The sequence below is a fragment of the Channa argus genome, chromosome 17 (assembly GCF_033026475.1).
Source record: "Channa argus isolate prfri chromosome 17, Channa argus male v1.0, whole genome shotgun sequence".
Taxonomy (NCBI): domain Eukaryota; kingdom Metazoa; phylum Chordata; class Actinopteri; order Anabantiformes; family Channidae; genus Channa; species Channa argus.
Genome location: NC_090213.1, coordinates 1,690,576 through 1,711,684, shown reverse-complemented (window position 1 = coordinate 1,711,684; position 21,109 = coordinate 1,690,576). Strand labels below are relative to the sequence as shown.

The 21,109-nt window shown below is 42.4% G+C and overlaps 2 protein-coding genes across 9 annotated transcripts in view; one reads left to right on the top strand and one right to left on the bottom strand.

Annotated features, from left to right (window-relative positions):
- Nucleotides 1-2,531, bottom strand: part of LOC137103071 (filamin-A-interacting protein 1-like) — a 29,837-nt gene extending 27,306 nt beyond the window's left edge. Inside the window, exon 1 of the mRNA XM_067483090.1 lies at nt 2,397-2,531. The gene's annotated coding sequence lies outside the window, so the exon portion shown is untranslated. The remainder of the gene's footprint in view (nt 1-2,396) is intronic.
- Nucleotides 2,408-20,873, top strand: senp6a (SUMO specific peptidase 6a). 8 transcript variants are annotated; one of them, XM_067483093.1, is made up of 24 exons: nt 2,408-2,548; nt 7,341-7,434; nt 8,621-8,684; nt 9,877-9,983; nt 10,358-10,513; nt 11,028-11,045; nt 11,483-11,550; nt 12,222-12,316; nt 12,734-13,127; nt 14,162-14,403; nt 14,680-14,823; nt 14,931-14,964; nt 15,255-15,440; nt 15,770-15,963; nt 16,346-16,551; nt 16,867-16,983; nt 17,117-17,239; nt 17,353-17,445; nt 17,535-17,866; nt 18,433-18,521; nt 18,629-18,711; nt 19,090-19,158; nt 20,029-20,179; nt 20,462-20,873. In XM_067483093.1, exons 1-24 carry the CDS (start codon nt 2,518-2,520, stop codon nt 20,696-20,698), a joined length of 3,327 nt encoding a protein of 1,108 aa, XP_067339194.1. In that variant the 5' UTR covers nt 2,408-2,517; the 3' UTR covers nt 20,699-20,873. The 8 variants fall into 8 exon arrangements, with proteins under 8 accessions (XP_067339194.1, XP_067339193.1, XP_067339195.1 ...); XM_067483092.1 differs by having other exon boundaries at nt 11,025-11,045; XM_067483096.1 differs by lacking the exon at nt 7,341-7,434 and adding an exon at nt 7,466-7,612 and having other exon boundaries at nt 2,430-2,548; nt 11,025-11,045.
- Nucleotides 20,874-21,109: the final 236 nt, after the last annotated feature.

Here is a 21,109-nt window from a genome sequence, read left to right as displayed (position 1 = left end):
GCTCCCGCCACCGTGTCCATGTCAGCCATTTTGCATCTTTTTGAGATGGTTCTGCATCCATTTCCAGTCATTTTGTGTCTTTTAACTAAACAAGAAACGTGAACAGTGACTTCCGACGGTTCCCCGACTTCCCAGGTAGGACCGTGGAGTGATCCAGCCGTGACTTGGACCTGTTGTCCTGCCTGTCAAAGCAGCTTCACTGAAGCTGAAAAAGACAAGGTCCACAAGCCCTTTTAGGAACATTCTGATTTATTCACAGCTGTAAGTACAAGAGCATTTGTTCCTAATAAAAGTGAGATGGAGCCAGTGCTATAAATATGAAATAGTGAAAAGTTGAGCTCACGGTGCAACATCCAGCTTCAGCAGACACAACACAGCTGGATTTAAATCCACTGCTGGATGTTAACTATCACGCCTGAAGTTATTCGCCTATTGAAACGGGATTTTGCAAACGCATATATTTTTTTAATTAGCACAGTTAAAGGAAGCCAAAATACCTTGCATCACTTTGGAGGCCACCGTGTTCCGCAGATGGTTTTCTGGAAATGTTCAAAAATGCCAAATATGTCCACGCACAGACGTGATGTGTGGAAAATCATTCCAAGAATCATCTGTTGGGCAGCAACATGTTCACACCCGTCCACGCTGACAAACTGTCTGACTTTTCTTTCTTTAATCAAAGCATATAGGTTTATTATTATGGCATTAAATTGGCATCAGCTCACTTGTTTAGATGTCAAACATTACTGCTGCATGGAACTGTAAGATTTTAGTCCAGTGGCAAAACCTCTATTCATCCATTCATACTTGATATTTCAGTCTGGACCACAGTGATGGACATTATCATCATGTATGCCCTCACCGGGGGAAGACCGTGACTCAGCTCACTGTAATGAGATGCTTCTGCACATGTGCACAGTTCAGAGTGAACCATGAGAGCTGGTTAAACTGGATACAGGGCTGAAAACTAAAGATGGGACCTTCCCGTGGTTCCAGTGCTGTGTTTGATTATGTGGAGCCACATGTTTATACGGCTTTTCATGTACTGGGAAATAAACGTCTAAGATTTTTCCCCCCGGAGTTCGATGAGAAAATCAATACTAACCTAAAGCCTGTGTGTTAACTACGGAGCAAGAGCCAGGAGGCAATTAGCGTAACATAAAGACTGAGAGCAGGGGAATCTGCCAAAAATCAAAATAATCACCTTAAAAGCCTGTTAATTAGCTCAGTGGATTTTATATGTTTAAGCTCTAAAAATCACGTGTATCAAGTTGAATTCAATTCAATTCAACTTTATTTATATAGAGCCAATTCACAACAGAGGCATCTCAAGGCACTTTACAGAATAAAGTCAACACTATAAAGATATATGTGCAAAATATCTCCAATAACAATATTGTCAGGAAGACAAAGGGAAATATATGTATTTGTTTCACCAACTGGCTTTTAAAACAGTTACAAATTTGACAGTCTTTTTCTCATCATTATAGAATTTGTTGTTAACAAAAGTCTCATAAAAAGGACATTGCTTTAAAAAGACTTTAATATTGTACATCTTTGTACTCACTGTAAAGGACCGTGAGCAGTGACGTCATATTTAAATTCTGTGAGAAATGTCGCCATCTAGCGCTTGTCATCGTTTCATCATGAACTGTCAAACGTTTAAGCTTGATACCCTGCAAATTATTTTGCATTTTCTCCTCTCTGATAACAACACATTAAAAATAAATAGAAAAATAAAAAATATAAATATTTTTAACTAATGCATGTAGGATAAATATGTAATGCTGCAATGGCAGAAAGAAATTAATGAATAAATAAAACTATTCGTGTTAAGGATTTTTAAATGGATGCTTTTAGCAGAGAAATGTTGTATCTCTCTCTCTTAATATTTTTATTTGTACCATGTCCTCATAATCCATGTTCATAAAATACCTATGACATCATGAAGACGCTATTTGCGCTGGCGGCTTTTTCTTTAATCACCTCCAGAGTCACTTTGGGTTTGAAACAGTCCCTTTACCACTGCTTTGACCGTTGCGCTTTGTCGAAATAAAAAGTTGACATCTACATTCGAAGAAACTCAAGATTTGCGCAAGAATTAAAATGATGCACGTCCGGAAATGCCCTTCAAAATAAAGTTATGGTGATTCTAAGGCTTTGTTCACTCTCATTGTCTTGTAGGCGCATCATTAGTTTTTTTCCCGTTTTATTGAATTGTATCTTTTTCCTGATAGAGCATTGTTAATGTTTGATATTTGTTGTTAATGCTTTCTGATCACACGCTGAACTACTATAATTCCTTGTATTTGGTGAATGCATCTCATTTTGATCCCCACTCAGACTAATAGAAAAAGGGGCTTTTACTTTGAAGCCATATCCCCCGACTTACTTACGTTTCTGTCGCGAACTTTCCTCCGCGGATCGGCGCAGCGGCCAACGGCTACAAACAGCCGATCTGCTGCCTTCAGTCTCCGATGAGCAACACTATCATCTGAGCAGGATCATGGAATAAACATGGCCCACAATAGACGCCTTTTCTTTGAAGGTAAGCCGTGACATCCCCGCTCCTCTGCTCCGAAGGGCCAGCAGCCATTTTACCCGCACACAGCCTTCGGATTCCTGCTTGCTGAGGCAAATTTGGGGTCGCACATAATCGGTCCAGAAATGTGTGGATCCAGAGCTAAGCGGCTAACGCTAGCTCCCTTAACGCTTGCTTCTAGTACAGCGCTCATCGTCAGCCAGCGGGGGCTTATAACTAGCGCTGCCAGGCCGGCGACAGGGCCTCATCTCGGCGCTTGGAAGGGCCAGACGAATCCGTGTCGGGGGCGGTCCGGTCCGGTGGATTTTCACATGAATCTGGGCTTGCAGGGCAGAGCTAGCACCGTTAGCGCTGACGTTAGCGGGGTCTTCAATGTGGGAGCTGGATGTAGCGGCGGCGTACGGAGGCCTTCCTGTGTTGGCTGCTAGCCACCACAGAGCGTCTATACACCGCAGAAAAACACCAGAACCGCTGATATGATCCAAATAAAAGCATTTCGTGCTTGTCCCGAGACTGTAGCCTCCACATTAGCCTGCTAGCTTCAGGTCTTAGCGCGCTAATGTTAATGGTGGGAAACTGTAAACAATAAGGTTCCTAGTGTTTGCTGCAGGTACAGTGTCATCACTCACGGTGCTTCTCAGAACGTCTGATATTTCGCACTTTCCATGGCAGAAAATGTCTAGAAGTGCAATAAAAACGCCTGCACACAGAGTGAAGGTCTCACTGAGTTTTAAACGCATGATCTGAGCCTGTGTTCTGTCCCCTGATGTTGTGGCAAATTAAAAGGATCTGAGACTTGGAAACTCTGAAAGTCTGGGTTAGTAGTTTTGGTTAGAACGCCTCGAATGATGTTTTCTTAAAATATTCATTAGGACGGAGGTGCAACAAAGCTGGGGGGGGGGGGTGAAACATGTGAAAATTAAGAGGAGAGCAGATGATCCATTGTTGCCCATCATAGTTTGAATGTTGCACATTTGGGGTCTGCATTAACATTCATTTACATGTGAAGATGTAGCTGCTGAGGCCACTCAGACTCCTACAGACGTCTTTCTGTATGAATTCATTGTTACACCCTCTGCAGACAAAATGACGAAGCTCAAATGTCCCCTCACTGACATGATTGGGTTATTTGTTACGACTTAAAGTGCTGGAAAATGGAGCAAAAAATGAATTCCGCTGACTTGAGGGTGGACTCTGTCTATTAACCATAAGCTAGAAGATCGTGCACAATTAGGTTTGTGAGGGATGGAGCCACCTGATGCAGAACAGGGAGTGTAACAGAGACTTCCGTTCCAAAAGCCTTTGAAATGGGATAATTCACTGAAAACTTGGAGCAAGTGTTCTGCTAGTGGCCCTGTCTCTTCTCTAGTGGCTTATTCGCCGCTGTAGAAGCATTATGTGTGAAGCAGCCAAGAAGAATTGACCTAAAAGCTTAGAATTTAGTTGTGTGTGTGTGTGTTACACAGCAATAAAGAATCATGTTTTAAACCATGTTTATGTGTGAAATACAAAGACGTGGATCACGTAAGTTTTAAAGCTTCAAATGGAACATGATGAAGTGGAGAAAAGACATCTCTGCCAAGCTCAGTTTTCCCCGTGCGCACCACAGTGTCAACCCGGCATTTGTCGCGTTTCCACGCGCAGTTTAAAAGGGAGTAAATCCAGTGTTAGTCTGGACCAAAATAAATCAAAAGAGACGTATTTCTGATTTCACTGGGTCAAAGCAGGCTCAGCCTCAGTTCAAGTTTAAAGGACTGGTGTCTAAGGAGCAAGAAACAGGAGTTCATATTAACTACTTGGATTCTGTTTCCCTGCTTCCACATCTGAATCATCTGTTATTTACTGGTTTGCTGTCCACCTCTTGGAAATTTCAGTTGAGGTTGAGATGTAAACAGGAAGCCAGAGTGCTGTGGCGGAACGGCAACCCAGACATCCAGCTAAATATTTGTGCAGCACTAATTCTTCTTTGTTCCACTTGACCTCCTTTAAAAAGCGACAGATGATACACAAATGAGCGGACAGCAACACCTCTGCGTTACTTTGAATCAAACTGTGGGCAAGTACAATCTAATTGAAAATGAACATTTATACCAAAAACTCCATAATTCAGTGGAAACGAGCTGTAATTGATAAGAATACGCAACCCTGAACAGAATATCATGTAAAGCATTTGTTCGTGTTGGCCGAGCGCACAGACACACGGTTGGAAACAGTTCATCTCCTGTTTAGAACAGTTACCTTTGACAGCGAGCTATATTAAATCAGTTTAGCGTGTTACTATGATGCTTGGTTCTACTAACCCGAGTAGCATTTGGAGGTTGCGTATTTAATCATTAACTAGTTAAAACAAAGCCTGGCTGGGCTTTTTTAAATGCTGGAGGACATTTGTGGTGTTATGTCTAATCACTTCAGCACAACACCTGTTCCTGCTGTTTAAAACCAGAACTCTCCAAATGGCCAAGGTGACTGTGCCCGACATCAGAGTTTGCTGAGCTCATTTTCACTGCGGTTGCCGTGTTGTAAAAATGCAGCTTAAAGCAGCTTCTGGGATATGAAAATGGTGTTCTGTTAAATTGCAATACTAATCATCAGCCCTAGTGAAAAGCCCAAATGCTCAGAACTCTGACTTGAAGATGTAAATTCACTTTAAGTGGCCTTAATTGTCTTCTGTAGAAAAGCACCAAACCCTCTGGATTGAAGGAGCTAAAATCACAAAATCACAAAATATTTCACACTCCTGTTTGAAAAAAGTAATAAAATGATGAATCACTTATTTAAACAGTTGTAGAATATTTTTTGTTGAGCAACTTATTAATAACGGTCACTGGTCCTGCACATTATGAGACCCTGGTCTGCAGAGTCTTATTTAAAGATCTTGTTTAAAAAAAAATAATAAATTATGATGGACACATCTAAATATAGAAATTGCAATATTGAATTCCCAATTTCAACAGGTTTATTGCCTTGATTCTGTTAAGAGAAGTACTGAAGGGGCTTAATGCAGCAATAATGCAGTACTACTTTTTTTTTTGGTTCGTGTCCCTTTAAAAAGCTGTTGCTGATTCAAATGAATCAGTTCACTTAATTACACTCAAAGGTCCAAATATGGCTGAAGTTTTTGATCTTTTAATGCTTTTGTAACATAAAACTCAAACATGCATTTAAGAATATTTTGACAGTAGAACCTGCTCTGTGTGGAGTTTAACAATCAGTCCTTGGCCTAAAAACATTACCCACAATTCTCCAGATTACTGGAGCTGCACATAATGTGGATTTTTGTGTAGGTGTAGGTGTAGGTGTGTATGTATTATGTTAAAAAAACAAATCGCTGTAATACATTTACAATGGGAAACAAATGGATCCTTAACTCTGTCTTGTTGTCCTCTGAAAGCTTTGACTTGTGTAACCCCTTCCCCAGCTTGCAGGGGGGGAGGGGGGGGGGGGGGGGGGGGGTTGTTAACACTGTGAGGGGCTTCTCATCTCTCCACATGAATCCACAGTAATTCAGGCTTAGACTTTATTGACACTGAGCTGATATCTGAAGTAATGTTGACACAATCGATGTTTTATCCCCGAATACTTTAGGGAAATTATTCTTCTAACAGAGATGTACATGAATGCACCAGCAGACTTAATCAATCCACAGTTGGCTCTAAATTTCCATGCAGACTAGAAAAAGGCTTAAAATGAAAGATGCAAAAATGTTATCAAATGAATTCTAGTGAGCTCAAAATTAACATGAAAACTTTGCAGATAGAAACAAGTTACTAAGGATTGTAAAATATATGTTGTATGTGGATCACTGTGGCTTTGGATACTTAATGCATTAGAGGCCATTGTGCTCTTTTAGGCAGAGATGGCTGTGTTTTGCTGCTAACATGACCCCTTTTTAAGACCCTCAAAGCAGGGCTATCGCTGCCCCCAGGGGCACGTGATGATCTCCATCCGTCACGTTATTTGACCATTTGGTTCTGGTTGGGGTAGTTGGGGTACACAACCCAAATCTGCACTGTATGTACGAGATGTTGTGATTCAGAGCAGCGACGTTGCCGTAGGTTTCAGTGGACAAGGTGAAACGTGTGGAGCTACACAAAAGCCGCTGGCCGTCTTCTTCAGCTGTCATTGTCTAAACTGCTCGCATGTGAGTCTCCTGGTTTCTCCTCTAGCGAAACGTTATGTTCGATTACACAAACATGTTGCTCAGCTGGATCTGACTGGACGCCGTGACGGCAGTTTGGAAAGGAGCAGTTTAAATGGAGCTTTATTCTCCTGGATGAGCTAAAGGAATAAGACATTGCCTCAGACTTAACTTAATTTCCTCGTTGCCTCATCCCTGAATGTGAGTCCGCTGCCCTGCAGACGCAATGTTTACAGCTTTTATACTCTCTGCTATGGAACAATGATCCCACTGAGGAGTTTGACTTATTTTACACGTGTACTGTCCTTATTGACCTACTCTCATGTCACAAATCATCTTTTCTTAACTCTGATTTACAGAGGGAATCCTAATAGACCATGATTGATAACTAATAACTTCAGCGATGAAGCCAAAAGAGACACAAAATTGGATGAAAAAGATTTGATCAAACTTAACTGCAGTGACATGAGCGTATTTGCAGACATTAAATGCTACTTTAGCAACAATCTAAATGTTCCCTTTTGCTAATTGTGATGCCAAGCGGTTGAAATGATCAGTGGAAGATTTGTGGAAATGGTCATTTCAGCTGATGCCTTGGTCTTGGTGTCTTGGTCTTGTCTCCCTGCACTGACATGAGTCTGGTTTATTATTCAATTCAAGCCCTGGATAGATCAGAGACCAGGCGAGATGGAGGGTACAAGCACAGCTGGAGCTTTTCTCTTTCTGATGACAGTGAAGAGGAAAGGAGACATGAGTAAGCACTTTTCTCCCACCCTCGTTTTCAGCACCACCAGCGCTGCACTGCATCACTTCCCACCACACAGATCTTCCTCCACATACAGGAAAAGCCCCCAGTGACACCTCTGCTGATGAGCTGGCTAGTTCCATCTCTGATGATACCCTCAGAAGCAGCAGCCCAGATGTGTCTGCATGTAAATCCTCCTCTCTGTTGTAGGGTTAGACCGATATGGAAGTTTGCTGATGGTGAATAATTGAATACAATCCTTCATTCTTAAATTTAAGTGCCCTTATGAATTTTTATTCCCTTGTGCCCTTATGAATTGTAGTTTATTCTGCATAAAAATAAAATGGGAAAATCACAAAGCAGATGACTTAATGATACTGATGTTGATGTTTTAACTTTTTCTAATTATTGCTATTTCTCCTAAATCTTTTCCCTAATATCTTGGGAGCATAGCAGAATCATAATTAAGAGGCTGCTGTCTGTTTATTGTCGTGAATTTTATTTCTTATTTCAAAATAAGCATTTTGAAATTAGCGCTCCATTTGTGATGTCCTGTCCAGTCTGTCATAGCATAGAACTCACTCACAAACAAATCTTAGTGTTGATGTTGTGAGTATATAAAGTATAGATAATATTTTTAGAAAATGTAGTTGCATAATTTAGCTACATAAATTTCCTAAGCATCGACTCTCTGGTATTGCTAACCTGAAAATTACAATTAGAAGCCCCCGAGGTCACTGAATAAATGAGTGGGAAAAAATATAACCATATGCTATATGATCTTTAACCCACTGAACATCTTGATGGTGTCTCTCCGTCACTGCCTTGAAAACACTAAATGATGGATTAGCTGTAGAATGTGCTTTCACCCTCCAATACAGTTCCATAGAATGGTGAGGACATTGTGGCCCGACACCTTATTAAGACACTTTGTAGATTTTCCCTTTAATTTGTCACCTGTCATCATGTTTGGATGTTGGTTGTAACCACAGTCCACAGTAGAAAAACAAACTGCAGTAATGAAACTGTATCGGTCAAACCCTAGAATTCATTCTGCCCCCTTTTTCTGCAGATGTGTCATTTTCTATCTACACTAATGTTCACACAGACATATTGAACAGTGTAAAATGTGCAAACACAGAATACACACCACACCATAATCTCTTATTTTGTTTTTCTGTTGTCCTCCTCTCAGTGCAAGTGTGGTGAGCACCGACGATATGGACCGGCAGCAGCCGACCTCCCCCGAGGAGAAAAGGGTAAACTGTCCTCCCCGAACGCTACTCTTCTCTCTCCCTCTCGTTTCCTGACTCTCACCCAGAGTGTTGATGATTCTCAGAGGGCTGCAAGGCTTTCTGACAGTGCCTGGGGGATGTTAGTCTGGCAGGCGCCTGGTGCTTTACAGCAATGTCACCCAAAGGACCCGACAGTCCGTGAACCAACACTGCTGGATGCTATGAGTCATTTTAAAACGTACTTTATAATGATAATCCATTTGTCAGGAAACAGCTGCGTCATCTCCGGGGTAATTTTAGTGAGTGGTTGATGTGTTCTGGTTCGATTCTTTGCAGAGTACATAACATGATGTTAACTCCTACTTCACTTCAGAGTGAAATATCTCAACTCGAATGATGTTCGACTCGAATGCCTGTGACACTGGTTGACATTTGTGTCAGACACTAATGGATCACGAGGGAATAAACCCTAAAGACCTTGACGAGCTGACTTTTCCTCTGGCCTAATGTACATTTGTTAGATACGGTCATACGTTTATTTTAGGATACTTTAAAAACTAACAATCATAAATCTGAACTCAGTTGTTATCCCATTATTTTAAATGTGAGCAGGTATTGCAATGCAATGTTACAATACTACGTGCTCACAGATCGGACTTTGTCATAATATATCACACGCAGCATATTGTGATAATTCCCCCCATGATCAGAATATGTCACTTGGATAATATAGTTGTATGAGAATGCAAATGTAAGCCATGATTTTATCATCTATATTTTATAATATCATTAAATGTTGCTGCATTAAGAAAAGACACGATTCTGTTGTGGAAATCACTGCATGAGCCCAGGCAACACCTCCGAAATCCGTTGGCAGTGAACATTTTCTCTGCGTCTGCAAATTTAAACAAACTTATATAAACAAGATGCAGGAACCCACTGAAAAATCATGTCCTGCATGCTAAAGAGGACAGGGATCATCTCACCTGTTATCAGCTTGCAGTTCATCCCCCTCTAGGAATTTGTGATGTTGTGATTGTAACGGTTAATTTGAGCAATCTCAGATGCTCTTGCTTAAAGTAAAATGACTGGTTTGTGGTGCTGAAATCCTTTTGGCGATGAAAAAGAAAAACCTCTTCAGTGTGACTGTGAGATTGTGAGTTTTGTTTTCTCTAAGTGACGACCCTTCTTATTAACACGTGCACCGTCTCTGCAGTCTCCCACCCTTAGGCACTTCACTTCTTCCGATCCCTTGAGAACGTATGAAAACCGGCCAAATAGTCACATGAGGCCGCTGAACAAGTTTGCACCTAAACGGCTCAGGTACAGTGTCTTCTGTAAAAGTAAGTAAATATTAGGTACAAAAAAATCATTGACTTCCCACTATGCTGCTGCTGCCTGACAGGTTTTCAACAGAAAGTAGAATAATAATAAATCTGCACTTGCAATTTACAGTTTCTTAATGTGTTTATTATGATTTAAACATATTTCAATACAAAATCTAAAAATGCCTTTCAGTTGGTAGAAATAAAAGGAAAAGTTAGATGAAGAACCTCAGAAATAAAACGGATGACGAGGTAGTTTTAGCCACTTTCAGCCGATCTCATAGACACTTGCTGCTATTTCTTTCACTGAAAATCAGCTGATAAGAGCGTTTTATTTAACATGATTTGGTTGTTCTCTTCCCCCTCCTGCAGCACCGAGGTCCCTCTCACAGTAGCAACATCCTCCCCCATGCCCAACAGAACCAGCCTTTTAATCATCAGTCCTGCGCCGTCGCAAGGAATCGTTATACAAGGGCGACACTTCCAGCACGCACAGATTCCCTCGGCAATAAGGAAACCAGCCCAAAGGTAAAACAAAAATGGATTGATAAGACAATGCAAGCCCTGAAACGTACGAAACAGAGAGGAAGGAACCATGTTGGCCCAAAATTCAGTCTGTTTGCTCAATTTGTTCAATTGATTCCCTCTGCAATTTATTTCCCGTGTCTGAATTGGAAAACGTAAAAGCTTTCTCTCCCACAGAGAGGGTCCATGTGTCCTCTGAGCTAAAGATTTAAAAAGCCTAATTAGATTATAATAGTAGAGTGTCTCGGATTGATTTTCTTTTCTCTGTGGGAAGTTTTTCAAAGCCCCAAAATGCATAGCAGAGTGTATTTGTATAAGTGGATTTGATGCACACATAATCTCAAATGTAGATGAAAGAAAGTTAAAGGTGAAGATGTTCATTCCATCCTCTGCACAGATGAGGCTGCTGCTGAGGTTTGTCGCTTTCATTGAACTGCAGGCTGTGATAAACGAATTAGGGCGCACGAGTTGATTGCTTCATTGAGACATTGCCTCTTTGATTTTTATCTTCAAGCAGCCTTGATTTGAAGGAAAGGTAAGACTTTGATCGAGCTGCACCGCTCGGAGTCGGTCTTTGTTAACCGGCGGGATCTGATTTCATGCTGTTTTTCATGTCCCCAGAACAGTGTGCATTTTCATTTGTCTCAGGTTTTGTTCTCTGATGACACCGTGATACTGTTTGGTTTCATTTTTCTTTGTTGTTTCTTGTGTAAAATCCAGTTTATGCATTGATGGACAAAACACACATTCTACTATTAGTGCGTTTGTAGAACCAGGTCCAATGCTGTTACTTAACTTTTTATAGCTTTCAGTGTTTTTCTGAATGCTGCTGTAGGAACTCCTCAGATTTTAGGCTCTGCTCGTATCATCCCGATGTATTCAGGTCGACCCAAAGTCTGGCTTTTTGCCTCTTCCTGTTCTATTGTTTATGCAAAACAGATGCTTTATTAACCAAATCATCTCCTCCTGCAGAAATGACTTTTCCACCACACAAGCTGTAGAAGTCGACAGCATCGTCCTGACCTGTCCAGAAATCCCAGGTATTGACACCGTTTAACTTGATTCTTTTGAATTATTCTGGAGTTGTAGACAGCTGGTGTTGAGTTTTGATGAGTACGATGTGTTTCTGTTGTAGGGAGGAAAGGACTGTGTGTGTAGTGCAGTGCAGTGCATGGATGTGATGTCTCTGTTTAAAAGTTGTGAGATTTAAATTTGATAAAAAAATCACATTGCCCATTTTGATGATCTTAAAAATGTGAAGTTAGTGGCATCCAGTTCCAGTGCGGTTGCATCTGCAAACCTTAGGTGAAGGAAACGCACATCAGTCGTGTTACAAATATTCCTGACAGTATGTTGTCGGCCACACTGACCTGTGAGCTGTGCTCTTGGGTTTATACCAGTATGACTGCTGACGCCTGACTGCTTCGTTATTGCTGGTATACGGCTTTTTAACTATCTTTTATGCTTTTTAAGATGTTTATACTTTTCAAAATGATTGCTTTTATGACATCATTTATGACATCATCAAATACATCACATCTAACTGGCTTTGACGTTTGCCTAACCAGTGTATAAGAAGCCACACTTTGTTTCAGCATAAACACTTCGCCTTTTCTCAGCTTTGCTTGGAAAACCCTTTCAGCGCCGAAGCATTCAGAGCATTTTCCTTTTGGAAGTGCTTTTACAGTCTTTTGTTGATTTAATCCTGCAGAAGACGAGACCCTGAACATCAAACGCCGCATCCCGCAGAAGAGGAAACCGTTGGAGGGCTGCTGTAGTTTTCCTTCCCAGGTCAAAGCAGCAGAGGTAAGAGACGTTTTTACAGCAGCAGCACAGAGGTCTGGACTCTGAACATTGTCCTCTTTCTGAACTGAAGGCAGAATTTAACTTTCTCTCTGCTGTTTTGAGGATCTTTGTATGTTTCCACATTCTGGTTGCCAAAAGCTAATGAACCAGACGCTCATTTAAAAGCTCATAATCTATAGCATCATAAATAGGATTGGAATACGTTTTGTTTGTGTGCACTGCATGAAAGCTACCAAAAGTGAATGTGTGTTTGAGCATCTAGCAAGAATTATTTTTCAGAGACCAAAAACCGAGATAAAAGAGAAAAAGGTGGACTCAAACACAGCTTCAGATGCGATGACAGTGTTGTTGTTCTTGTCTTGGATATGTAAACCGCTTGTCGTGGGTTCCTCTGCTTAAAGTGGTTTTCTCTGGCAGCCTCTTAGGCCGACTGCCTACCAGTCGGTGTGCGTGAAGTGCAACAAGCCGAATGAGGACAGCAGCGAGTGTCATAACTGTGGGAGCTGTACCGCACCGCTGACCTGTCAGCAGGCGACCCTGTCATCCCCAACACCCCGACCCCCTATCAGATCCCAGCCCTCCCCCGGACCAAACAACCTGCAGCAGAACTTTTACAAACCGGCCACGACCATGAGGGTGCCCCGGACTGAGACTCTGCCGATACGAGTCACGAGCACCAGGGGAACCCTGGTGCCCCTGAACAACAGCAGGTCGCCTCTCTTAGGTGGGTCGTCGAGCTGCTGTGATCCCAGGAACCCCACCAAAGGGAAGAGGACGGCAGCAGCCCAGCAGCCGGAGCTCAACGACCCCAGTGAGTAATCGAAAGCTCTCTGTTGATGTTCCATTTTGCATCTTGTCAGATGTATAAGTTTTTAGTCTGTCACCTCTCAAAAGTGTGTTTTTTTGTTTGTTTTTTTATTAATTTTTTTTTTTTACATGTTTTTTCTATATGGCCGTTTGGTTTGGGAATTTATGCTTTTAATTTGGTGGAGCCTGCAGACTTGCAAAGACTTCAACATATCAGAGCTGCACATTCAATCATGCATTAAAAATATCTGCTGTTGTAATGGATGAAAAGCTTTTGTTCATTGGTCCAGTGACTTTACCTGCCACCAAATTCCATTGAAATTTCTTCTCTTTATCAACTATAGAACTGGTTGTTGTAAATGTGGTTCGTATCATCATGTGTTGCAGTCAGTTGCATCATATCACACTGAGCCAATAAACAGAAACGGCAACAAAGAAACAAACTATTAGCGAGCGAACATTGATGTCACATGCTATTAGTAGTACGTTTTAAGAGAAAAACACAAAATGCTGGCAGATCGGGAATCGATCCCAGTTTGTTTCAACTGGTTAACAAAACTGGCATCTGCACCCAGTTCAGGATGTTCTGGACTGTTCTCAGCTCTCACTCTGATGGCTGCAGACCGACACCAAGAGCCAGACTGAGCGGTGTCACTTTCTCCAAAAGGGTTTCAAATATTTCATTTTAGTTGGTTTTCGTTATTGTAGAAATGTCAGTAAATGGCTGAACTGGGAGAAACGGAAAGATGTGCTGAAATCAGAAAACAGCATTTGAGTAAGAGTGAGGATCTTTTGACAGTCTGACACTTTGCTGCCTGTGTGAAGGCTTTTACTTCATTTCAGAAATGTGATTTTCATAGACCAATAGCAGAAATGTGCAGCAAGGAACATGCCTTAGGAGATAAAGAGGTTCAGTAGGAAACTGAAATCGGGCCAGTGTTGTGGTCCATCAACAGAACCAGAAAGTAAAACAGCCAGTCATCCTCTGGGCTCACTAGTAGGCGTTTAACTGGAGTTTTCTGGTATTCCTGTTCCCAGTCGTCTTGTCCAGTGACGATGATGAGGAGGAGCCTGACAACGCCAGCACGGGCAGCGTCAACAGACTGGACAGCGTTTCCCCTCGACCCGCCGACTCGGCCCACTCCTCTCCGGCGCCATCCGGAGGCAGAGTGGAGGCGGCGGTAAAGAGCGCTGAGGAGCAGGAAGAGATTAACGCTGAATTCTTTGAAGACGTCAACATGAAGATCACAATACCACGGCGAGCCCGGATGAAAGATCAGGTGCGGCTCAGTCGACCCTCAACAGGTCCCATTTCCTTCCAGTCGATAGCGACCGGGGAATTTTGAAGTATAAACCTTTGAAATACTGCATGCAGACTTATTCTGGCTGGGTTCTTTTAGTTTTTAGTGAAAATGGAAACTCCATTACTACTGAGCCGCAAATCAGAACAATCATTCCCTGCACCTTATTTATAAAACGATACTTTGGATTGTGCAGTGAAGTGCACGTCATACTGTTCCTGAGCTCACATATTTGCCTTTATCTTTATTTTACAGTTTGGAAATCAACCCCCGTCTGAGCAGTTGTCCCCGAGGACAAAGAAGGCGAAACTCACGTCCAGTAAGTGTGACAGCATCATACTGGAGTGTCGGAGCGTGAGAGTAGGGACGCTGCGCAGGATGGTGACGAAACCCGTCGTTGTGAGTGTTTAATGTCTCAGTTTCAAAGATTGAAATCCCCCCGAAGAAGGTTGAAAGCATGCGGAACGGAAATCATAAACTGTGTTTTTGTTCTCTCTCTTTTTCAGTTTACCATCGAGCAGATCCAGCTGGAAACTCAAGGTATGAAGCAGCAGTAATGAGTCCACTAAATAAAACTGTGTGCAGAGCTGCTGGATCAGTGATGGCACCACGGAGATGTTCAGATTATAATCATAAAAACTTTGTTCTGCATCCGCTGATCAACCATTACAATTAAAAAAAAAAACAATTAAATGTAACAATGTACAACATAAGTTATATTTGTGCTACAACTTTTTTCTTTCTTGAATATATATTTAGTAAACTAGTGTATTTGGTGGATGTAAAACTTCCATTTTGAGAGTGAAACAGCTCCCCCCCCCCCCAATCAGGTCCGGATCTTGACAGCGTAGAGGTTTGTCTCCGAGCGTCGGAGCTCATCAGCTGTGAGTGGTGCAACGTGCGAAAGCTTCCGGTCTTGTTCTTCCAGACGACTCCTGAAGAGTGCAGCCGCCTGCGCATGCAGCTCAACATGTCCAAGGAGAAAGGAGGCCAGTGGTACGACTGCACGGGAAACCGTAAGTACAAGTATACGCTGACAGTATAACCGTACGGTGCCTAAATCCCTCTGTACACCTCCAAATATTATTACCACGTCGTTCTGTTTGTTGATGGCTTGTTAGAAAGAGCCGCTCTTGTCACCAAATCAGGGAGACAATTTTCAGGAAAAATCAGAGTCAGACATGCAAATCGTGTAAATCTGCCAAATATTACTTTCAGTGACAAAATTTACGCGGCCTTAATAAATGCTAAAACCGTGATCGAACTTCTGAGGTTTCTGGCTACTGACGCAAGCGGCATGTCGGACTAAATAAATCCTGATTTAAAAACTCACCTGTTCCATCAGAGTCGGATGAGAAATACATCGTTCTGATCTTTGAGAACGGCCTTCAGATGAAGGAGCAGATTATCTTGGAAGACATTCTGGGCGAGATCGGCAAGACCAACAACCTCAGCAACTTCCCAGCCAAGCTGTCATTCGAAGAGGCAAACATCCGACTGGTCAACTACAACAAGGCGTCGAAGCAGAAGGAGGAGAAGGTGAGCGCTGCCTCAGTGGCACCGGATACCAGTAGGCCTGTAATAAACTATCTTCATTCTGTGGATATTTGTGTTCGTTGAGCTTCTATAATATCTGACGTAGTGAAAATGTCTCTTGGATTTGTTGGGGAGTATCTCAGTGACATGTCTACTTCTGTCCAGCCAGCAATGAAAAAAGCCAAAGATGTTTTTAATTATTTCTTCATCATACGTGATGGGAACTAAGAATCTGTTAATCTATCAACTGATTTGACTTTATCAGCAACACTCTTGATCCAGTAGTTTCTGTTTAGTTTTGTAGTTTGTGATTAGGCAGAAATGTCCGTGTTAGGTGTAAAATACATTTCAGGCTGTTACTTTTGAAACCGGTTGCTTTCTGCAGATGATGCCAATACAAACGCCTCCAAAAATCTCGCCGGCCTCCCTGGTGACCAAGGTTCCTCAGGTCACACAGGCCGCCCCGGTGACGCCCGTCACAATGCCTGTACGGACACGGATGGCCACTCGCCAGCAGACCAGCACTTACTTCGAAGAGGAAGACGAGGACATGACTGACCTCCAGCCGACCTTCTCCGGACCAATCGTCAAGTGAGTCGCTCTGTTGTCACGGGGTCTCAGCACCAGGTCGATTCATCATGGTGGTGGATTTGGGATTGTAGCCACGAGTGTGTTGGTGTGAATTAGCTGTGTGGTTATTTTGTATGTACAGTGTCATTATAGCAGTATATGCTGTATATTATCACAGTAAACACCGATCAGCCACAACATTAGGTACAGCTGTACAATCTTATGCAATCCAATCAGCAGCTCTGCCACAAACTTTACTTTTACACTTTCATAAATTCTCTTTTATTTTTATTTAATTTCTTTATGGTTTAACATGTTTTGATTTTTGTTTTCCAGATTAATGGTGTATCCTCCTCCTCCAGCCAAAGGAGGCATCTCGGTCACCAATGAAGACCTGCACTGCCTTAATGATGGAGAGTTTCTAAACGATGTTATCATAGACTTTTATTTAAAGTACGTGTTTTTTATTTGCTCACTTTTTGCTCGTTTCCTTACATGAGGCACAAAAACAACACTCCACACAGTGAAATGCACATCTCAAGTGATGGTTTTCTTTGTCTGACGTTCCATTGTGTCTCCACATTAGATATTTAGTCTTAGAGAAATTGAAAAAAGAAGATGCCCAAAGAATCCACGTGTTCAGCTCCTTCTTCTACAAGAGGCTGAACCAGAGAGAGCGGAGGAATGCGTCAGACACAGCAAACCTGCCGTGAGTCTTAATCGGGATCAATGCAAGATGATTTATTTATATATGTGTATAATAAAATATTTAGATTTTACATCAAATCATACTCGGACTTTTCTTACTCTTTGCTTTTTCAGAATCCAGAAACGGAAGCATAACAGGGTTAAGACATGGACTCGGCATGTGGATCTGTTCCAGAAGGACTTTATTTTTGTTCCCATCAACGAGTCGTGAGTCTTAACTTTCACTTATTATTTAAGACTTGAATTAACGTCGTCCTGTCTCGACTTGCTAAACTGCTGTTGAACTCTTTTGCCAGAGCTCACTGGTACCTAGCAGTCATCTGCTTCCCAGGGCTTGAGTTCCCGGCGTTTGAACACAACCCGTTGTACCACGAGTCGTTCGCAGCCTCGGGCTCAGAGCCTCCGTCAGAGGAGACCATCCCGGACCACTGTCGGCCTCTGTCCCCAGATGGAGACGGGCTGGACAGCTCATCTGATCAGCTTTCCCCAGGTGTCCCCGAGGCGTCTGCAGAACCAGACAGCGATCTCGCCAAGGACAACTTTGCATTCCCAGAGGGGGGGCAAGAGCCTTCCAGCACCCCCGCAGTGTCCGGTAATGACCAGACAGACACCGAGCTACAATACAGCAGTGAGTGTCACAGTTATTGATGTGTCCACGAGGCTTCTCAGTTTTTATGCTTTTTACAACCGACATCCAGAGTCGGTTGAGTACTTGGCCGACGTCTGTCTGCTCAGATTTATTATCTTCTACATGCAAAGAGATAATTACCTGCTGTACCAGCTATTGCTAATCTAGTGCTGATTTTGAGAAAGAAATCCGGTGAAATTGCAGCCTCAGGTGCGACCAGTTAGAAGTTCAACTCTAAAAGTTGGTGCTGCACGAACATTGGTGGGAGGGTACGAGTGAGTCGTACAGACAAGTCACGCCGGATGTGTTTTACTTCTAACTGTAGTAGCAAGATGGAATATCTGAACAGTCATATGAAAAGGAATCATCAAACATAGATGCACTGAAAAGGATATTGAGATTCTCCAAAAATGCCTCCTGCTGTGTTCAGGCAGCTAGTGCAGTTGTGTCACGTTTGGTTTTGGCTTTTAATTCAAATAAAGATGCAAATACATGTTTAAGTATTGAACACCTGAGACACATGGACACTTTTAATGTAATGTGGATGTGATTTACTTCTGTATTAGGTGAGTTGCACAGAATCAGCGTTTGTTACAGTTCAGGTAAAGGAGACGATGACACCTACACATTCTCTGATGACCAAAGCTCCTGTCAGGTATTTCCCCTCATTTCTTCTTGGTTATTTACACTTGTCTTTTTGTGCAGGAAATATTGAGTTTTAAAGGAAGTAAACCCACCAAAGTTCTTTCCATCTGTGTCCAGGACGAGTGCAGCGAGGACGGGACTGAAGACGCTCTCAGCTCGGACGCTTCTTGTTTGGCCTCCAAACGCAGCCTCTGCAAACAGTGAGTGACTGCATTTGTGCCTTGTCCCCTGCAGGTGGCGCTGCAGCTCTGTGCTCTCATGTTGATGTGCTGCAGTGAGTGTTGTCAGCCCAGCAGCTTGAGGCCAAACAGTGACAACAGCCTGAGATTTCAGTAGATTGGATGCTGTACTTATAAATGCTTGGCTTATGTGACTTTTTCTAAGATGCATGTAAAAATAACCCAACGCATACATGTCTTATGGTTGACCTGCCTTTTTTGTTGCTTTTTCAGATTTAATGAAATGTAACAATTAGAGCCTCTGATGCACAGGTGGCTTCTAAAAGGCGGATTCAGAGCCTTGGTTTGTTAAAAATTTGTACATATTTGCTGGAAGCTGACTGTTGTTTCTTTGTTCAGGCCTTGTATCCTCATCATGGACTCTCTCCGTGGCCCGGCAAGGTCGACTGTGGTGAAAACTCTCAGAGAGTGAGTTCCTCTTCAGGAAATGAGGGGTTGATTCAGAGATTAATGCCAGACTTTCTTCTTCAGCATCACCTCATGTGGCTCATGTTCAGGGCCAAGAGGGTCAACGGGAGCCCGGTGCAGAGAGAAGAACCCTTTGTGGCCTATAGAATCTGGAATGATGTTGTTGGTTCACCTGATCTGAGATCTGCTGTGGAGTTGGTGCTCCCTCTTGTAAACAAGACAATGCTGCAGCTCTTCGTGTGATTAGATCAATTTAAAGTTTTACATTCTGCAGTTGTTGCCATGGACAAAACATGTCGGCATTAAAGCTCAGACATTATTCACGTAACCTGTAACCTGTCCAGTGTTGGCATTTGCTGATTCATTTGCTCATCTAAGAACCCAATAGAAGAACCCTTTTCTGATCAGATTTGCGTAGTTTTTCTTTGGATTTAAGTAGTTTGGTTCAACTTGGGCTAAATCTGTTACCCAAATGCTGTAGCTAAGAAACATCTCGTTGTTCTGGACATGAATGACACTACCAAACTCTGCACGCTCAGCTGACTCTCTCCCAAAATTCAAAAAACTGCTGAAAACTGAACTCTTCCACATCTTCCTATGCACTTAAATGTCCTAAAAAAAAAAAAATAATAAAAAAATCCTTTCTGCTCTCTTGCACTTGTATCTCGTGAACTGTGAACACTTTTCTGATAGGACTTTGCTTTGATGTTTTCCGTTGACTTAGATTTTTGCTGCCTTGTATCTCACTTGTAAGTCGCTTTGGATAAAAGCGTCTGATAAAGGACTAAATGTAAAAATGTAAATGTAATTTCTGAGGAAAAAAATGAAGTAACTCACCAGTTACTGAAGGACTGTGTGTGTGTGCTTTAGGTACCTGGAGGTGGAGTGGGAGGTGCGGAAAGGCACTCAGCGGAGTTTTGGGAAGGAGCTGATGAGGGGCTCCAGCCCACGTGTGCCTCAGCAGGACAACTTCAGCGACTGTGGAGTTTACATCCTGCAGTATGTGGAGAGCTTCTTCGAGGTGAGCACCAAATGTTTCCTCTGCATTTAGCAGTGTTCGATTTGCCTGGTTTTTCATTCCGTTTTCTTGTTGTGCTATCGTTTGACAAACTGCTCCAGTGATCAAGGTCAACTTGATTTAGATGAATTTGATTTTTACACATTCCAAACTTTTTTGGAATGCTTAGCTCTCATGAAATCCAAAATGAGCCAATTTGGATTCACAATTCACAATTTGTACAGTGTGCCAACTTTTTTGGTTTCAGGTTGGTATTTTTAAATCCTTTTTATCTTTTTCCCACAGAATCCAATTCAGAGTTTCCATCTGCCCGTGAACCTGTCGGAGTGGTTTCCTCAGCAGCGGATGAAGACGAAGCGTGAGGAGATCAAAGACTTGATCCTGAAGATTCAGGCTCAACAAGAACTGGACAAGAAGGAGTTGGAGCAGGTCAAGGCCTCGCCCAGCTCTCCTGTGGAGCCCGATATTGAAGAGACTTCTGGCTTGGTGGGCCTGTCGCCCAACCTAGCCATCAGCCGCTGAGGTGACCGCCATCGCCCTTCGTCCTGTCGTTCCCGGGCCCCAGGAAGTGGGGGTTCAAACTTGATTGTACGCTGCTGGTTTCACGTCAATGTGTCCTGAAACGGTCCCTCCATTCACCACAGACGTCAAACACACCATTAAATTTATACTGAATAAAACAAAAACTGTAAATATGCTGGAGTTTTCCCGCTGCCTTTGTAATCTACTGTTTTATGACTCATTCATGAAGTGGCCCGTTAAGTTATGTTTTCATAGATGTTCTTCTCTCCGGGAGAATCTGTGCAGAAGATACTGTTTTGCTCTTGCGTCATTATTTTTATGCTTTCGAGTTGTGTAGATGAAGAATAATAATTATTAAAAACCTAGAGAAAGTTGCTGTTATTTGTAAGTTAAGTCCACTCGTCTGAAAGA